The sequence below is a fragment of the Asparagus officinalis genome, chromosome 4, assembly GCF_001876935.1.
Source record: "Asparagus officinalis chromosome 4, Aspof.V1, whole genome shotgun sequence".
Classification (NCBI taxonomy): Eukaryota; Viridiplantae; Streptophyta; class Magnoliopsida; order Asparagales; family Asparagaceae; genus Asparagus; species Asparagus officinalis.
In genome coordinates this window covers 131,102,841-131,108,612 of record NC_033797.1, presented here as the reverse complement: position 1 = coordinate 131,108,612, position 5,772 = coordinate 131,102,841, and the positions used below count along the sequence as shown (strand labels likewise).

The window sequence follows — 5,772 nt, the reverse complement described above, 5'->3', positions numbered from 1 at the left end:
GAGCCACAATGCCACGATAAGATCTGATTGGCGGGGCTTAATCCTAATTCATCAAGCCATCAACGAATCATCTTCTCTGCTAGAGCTCTAATCGATTTGTTTGCTATCGTATAAAGTCCACTCTGATCTTGATCGTATCCAAATAGCTATGAAGTTGTCATTTTCAAGATAGAAATTCCTTTTGGATCGGAGCCCTCCCTTTGATCGTCATTATTTAGTAACAACACAAGTTCATGCCAATCCATAGTGAATTTAATTCAATTATTACCATCTAACCAACATTTCGACAAAATCTTACTTGTGATAACTAAGTTGCAAATATTTATCAAGAACTATAGCTTAAACCAAAATTTGTCAAGAATAAAACCCAAAATCAAAATTCAAATCAAAACCATAGCATGAATCTGAACCAAGATAGAAGCAGAAGCAGACCATAAGAGAGACCCAGAGGTGGAGATAGAAGCATATCAAAAAATTGATCAGAGCTCAAGCCAGACCCAAATTAGAGATTGAACTAGAAATAGGGCAAGAGTTAAATCCAAAGCTAGAGTTTAAGATCAACACTATGATTTTACTATAGGATAAGTTATTCCAGATCCCTCGCTACCTACTCAATACTGAATTTAATAATTTACAATTAATTTTGAAGATCAAACATTTTGTAATAGAGTGCTTCCGATAGCCAAATAAGTCATTATACTCTCCCACTTAAAACTCGAGGTTGAGTAATCTCTGTCAATGGGAGATTTGATGCATGACAATTGTGGACCATTAAGATCTTTTCTGTTTTGCTAGTATGTGATGTAATCTTTTATTTTTAACCAGATGCTATTTAGGAATTGATTTTGATTTGATTTGATATTAATATTCTAGTTTAATTACAATTTGATTAGGTTGCACCTTTTAATTTCGGTTATATGACACTTAAATACCCTATTGTTACCTTAAATACTCTAAGTTGTAAAAATAGCACTTTGATACCGTTTGTAAAAAAATAGCTATTTAACAACCTGAGTTGTAAAAAAAATAGCACTTTAATACCCTATTGTTTCACCACCTTTACACTTTATTATTCTAATAAATTGTAAGAAAATAGCACTTTAATATCCTAACTTGTAGGAAAGTAGCACTTTAATACATTCCATTAGTTATCCGGACATAATCCTAGGGATATTTAACTAACAGAAGTTACTACTAATGTGCCAATATTTAACAAGTTAGGGTATTAAAGTACTACTTTCTACAACTTATCGTATTTAAGTGTGCAGGTGGTCAAACAATAAGGTATTTAAGTGTCATTTAGCCTTTATTTTCTTTAGTATTGAATTTGATTAGGATTTTTCGTTACTTCGTTTTTCCTTCTAAACAAGAAGATAACCTTCATTTGAAGGCAAACCTTAGTAGATGAAATTAATGATTTTAGAAAAACCTCTCTAAGCAAGTGAACTCCTTGTGTTCTTTAGTATGTGAATTGTTGAAATTACAAATGTGACTATGGAACCCAAAGTTATACGTTCCATTTTCAAATCTAGCGCACCCACAACTTCCACCTTTCAACAGTAGATTTCATTCTCTTTGCAAAAATTCAACACGAAACAATAAAACCTAATGCTTTTTCCGACCAATAAGTAGCTCTTCCCCCCTCCTGTCAATTATTGTTGATGATGTCATCAACATTCAAAAGAAAATAATAGCAACAAATGAAAGTTATTATTGCACTTCTCATTTTCTCCTTCCCTGAGTAAAACAAACCCAATAAACATGACCCAACTTTCATCTCACCAAATGCATTTGGAATCAATCAATGCCCTTCGATGATCCACCGTTGATGTCCCATAGGCCTCTGATGGCAAGCTCTCGACGATGATTCAAGCAAGTTTGAAGGCAATTGAAGCCCTCTGCTGAGCTCATCAACCTCCGATCACCCAAATCTAACAGTGCCAAAGCCTCAACAAGCTCCAACAAGCTTCTGACACATTCATCTCCCTCTGTGAGCTATATCGCGTCACCACGAACCCCTGTAGCAACTGCAACGCCTCATGCCAATATCATCCGCCTCAATTGATGATGTCATTGTTCTCTATTCAAGCATCTACCATAGTCATTCTCATCAGCCGATGAATTTTGATTTTAGTTTGTCAATGCACCAGCAAATCCTTTCTCCAGCAAAGCTCTGGACAAGTTTAAACAATGTCGTTTGCAGGCAGTTCAAAGCCTGGTAAAATCTATATAGCCATCAAAGTCATCGTTTCCATGATGAGTCTCTATCCGGATCAGAAGCCTCTCTAATAACATCACAGCCACCAAACCAAATTCTATTAACTTGTTCGCCAAATTCCACTAAGTATAGACCATAAAAATTGAAACCATGCAAACAAAATGATAACATGCTAAGATGAAAGCATGCTATGATAGGCCACAACATACGAAGAAATATTGATCTTTTTTTACAAGCACAAGCATACAAATTCAATTTCGTCAAATATTAATTGAAATAAATCAACATACTATTTGGTAAAGTGCATGAGATATAACTCAATTGGGAGAGGATAAGAGAAAGATAATAAAAGAGAGGAGAAGGGAACAAAACGAAAGGGAAAAAGAGAAAGAAGGAAATACAAAGAAACTTGAACGAAGACAAAAAGGAAAAGGCACACAGAAGAACAAAGTTCAGACGAAAGGAAAGGGTGATGAACATAAGGGAAATTAATAGTATAAAGGATAAGAAAACATAAAAAAGATAAAAGAAGCAAGCTAAAAGTAATTTAGAAAGAGGGAGAAAATAGGAAAAATAACAAAAAATGTATGTTCAGTTGACAACTTACAGACAAAACTAAATTGATGCTTTTATATCACTAGGAGATGCAAAGCTGGTGCAATTCTCCGACTAGGGAGACTTTGGCGACACAAGGGAGAAAGAAAAAGATAATATTAAGACAAAAATAGAAAGACGAAAGAAAATAAAAGTAGAATTGAACAATGATAAAAAGAGAAGGGGAAAGAAATGAAAAGGTCAAAGGAAAGAGAGGAGGAGATGAACGGAACGGAATTAAAGAGGATACATGATAAGAGAAAATAATAACAAAGGAAGAGAAAAAGGAAGTCGAGAGTACTTCAAATGAAGGTAAAAGGAGCAAAGTTAACAAAAAAGGAAAGGTCGATCATCAATTACCCACAAAAAAGTAGGTGCTTTCTCTCAATAGACACCTCTTTTATGTAACAATCTTTCCTTGGACTTCAATTTATACCAACAAATTCCCAGAGAAACATAATATACATATAACACTATAAGTTAACGTTGTCAAACCATGAATTTCAAAAACATTATTGAGTGAAGCGGTCATTAACACTAACGTCAGCTACCCAACTTCATATCCACGATGACCCGAAGAGAATCCATGGGAATCCTAGGTCATAACCTGTTTTACCATATATTCTTGCTCCTTGGTCATTATACTTTAACCATACGTTCATGACCTAATGCCCCTAACATACCAAACACACTTAAAGAAGAAATTGATGAAGTCATTCCAACATAGATAGCCACTTAAACAATGGGAGGCACAATCGAGCATTAGTAATCTTATATGAAAATAAGAACATTGCATACGCTTAAGCTACTCGAATTTTCTACAAATGCAGCTTCATATTATCAACATAACTCAATCGAAAAAGTCTACCTCCCCCTTGTGTCTTCATCTAGTTCGATATTGTATCCGTCACTACATACTCATTAACTATGATGAAACAAAAGCCTATAGCAAACAATTCAAAGAGAATCATCCAATACTATCCAACAACCAAAATCCATGCGAACAAAAAAATTTCATAACAAAACTCTTAAAACAAAAGTCATGATGTGTTAGATTTAGTCCCACTTTGACTAAATAGGGCATCAAATTGTTGGCTTATAACATATTTGTATTGCCTCCCTCTAAATGCTAGTTTTTAGGCATGCTTTATCCTAGGTCTCTTACAAATAGCATCAGAACCAACTCCACCTTTACAGTTGCAAGAATGGGTGGTGATGACGTCATTGTACTGTCTGCTCAAAACTAATCTAGTGCAAAGCGAGCAGGTGTACTGGAACTTCAACTCAGACCAAACTAGGACTAGACTAGTGCAAAGGCAGCAAAAATAGACATCAGGATTGCTAGAGCATGGTGGAGTATAAGGGTCCATTTAATCCCATTTTGACTAAATGAGAAGAGTCCTCTAACATCTACATTTAGAAGAGAATTCTCCTATGTCTCTTACATTATTATGCAAAAGAAACTTATTAGTAAAAGGATGTGGGGTCTGGGAGAACTACACAAAACTGTGGTTCCAAACTACAGGTTTCAAGAAACACATCAAAATTCTAATAATGAACCAAATCCCAACCCTAAAAAAATATTCTCACCATTGCTTTCCAGATCTTGCTTATCTTTAGCAATTCATGCAAGTACATCCAACGTCAGGTTCACTCAGTAAACTACAATGGGTTTAATGTTCTGACTCGCTCTCTACAAATGAACGACCATAAAAGGAAACCAGAACATACCACCACGCTTTCACAATCATGGGCCGGCTTCGCACTAGTCTAGTCCCAAATCAAACACTTCAGTCCTAACGTCAACCTTTTCGGTTTTGCACCAGACTATTCGAGGGCCGCACTCCCCTCACCACCCACCCACAACGCTCACCTACCACTGGAAAGGTGGGACTGGCTCAAGGTAACTCGGAGAACCCGAATCCTGAACCCACAATTGACTCCTCATTTGGTCAGTGTGACACTAAATCACTACTCTCCACTGAATTCCACGCTCAAATCAAAAAAAACACCCAAATTCTCGAACTCCCAAATTCCAATTCAGTCCTCCCCCGGCTTCCTCAACTAAACCAGCTCAAACCTAAACGACGCCCAGTACTCAAACCAAAAACAACCGAATTAACGCAAAATCAAGGTGTCTGATCGCTTGATCAACGATAAAAACAAAGAAAAACGAGAACTGAAAGAAGAGCACCTCGCCAGACGCTGATCTTGAGCGCCTCTTTGTTGAGACCTCGGACATAGTTGCCGAGGTACTTTTGGAGAAGGAAGGCGACCTGATCTTCGAGCATCTTCGAATACTCTGAATCGCTCTTCGATGATCAGAGATTGTGATCTCAATCCATGGGGGTAAGGGATCGAGGTCGATCTCGATAGAGAGATAGGGAGGGGTTAGGGTTTTTCCGCAAAATAGACGATGGAGTTAAAAGGAGAGGGATTTAAAGGGTGAAACGGATGAGGACGGAGGAGGTCGGCGAACTGAGTAGAAGGATGGAGACGCGAGAATGAGAATGCCCTTCATCTGGAACCGTTATTACGGTCTGAGGATTTACGTGTCATTTTGGCGTCCGATTCTTGCCGTGAGGGCTGCAGCGGTGTACTAGGAGTTTGAAATGGAGTGATTTTATGCGCAAAACTGAACTAGTATGTTTAAACAGACACCAGGGGGGAGGTTTGTTTCACTCTTTTTGGAATAGGAATAGGAATGGGATTTGACCGGAGCAAAACTGTAAATAAAGTATTCTTTATTAATCTTATTCCTAAGTTTGGTTCACAACAATTTTATAGATTTTGAAATCTATAAAGTTGAAAAAAGATGGGCGGTTTATGAAAACCCAAATCCTATTGATTTGAGTGGAATTTGGGGGAAAAAGCTAACACACCCCATGCCTATTCCCTTTCTCATTGTTTTTGGGAATCCGCCTCTTCACAAACCCTAGATTTTGTTTTCAACTTCTCCC

The 5,772-nt window shown here is 37.1% G+C and overlaps 1 protein-coding gene across 1 annotated transcript in view; it reads right to left on the bottom strand.

Moving 5' to 3' along the window:
* LOC109838824 overlaps positions 1–5,423 on the bottom strand; it is a 103,596-nt gene extending 98,173 nt beyond the window's left edge. The window contains exon 1 of the mRNA XM_020407247.1: positions 5,007–5,423. Coding sequence (XP_020262836.1) covers positions 5,007–5,103 — 97 coding nt within the window. The 5' untranslated portion in view covers positions 5,104–5,423. The remainder of the gene's footprint in view (positions 1–5,006) is intronic.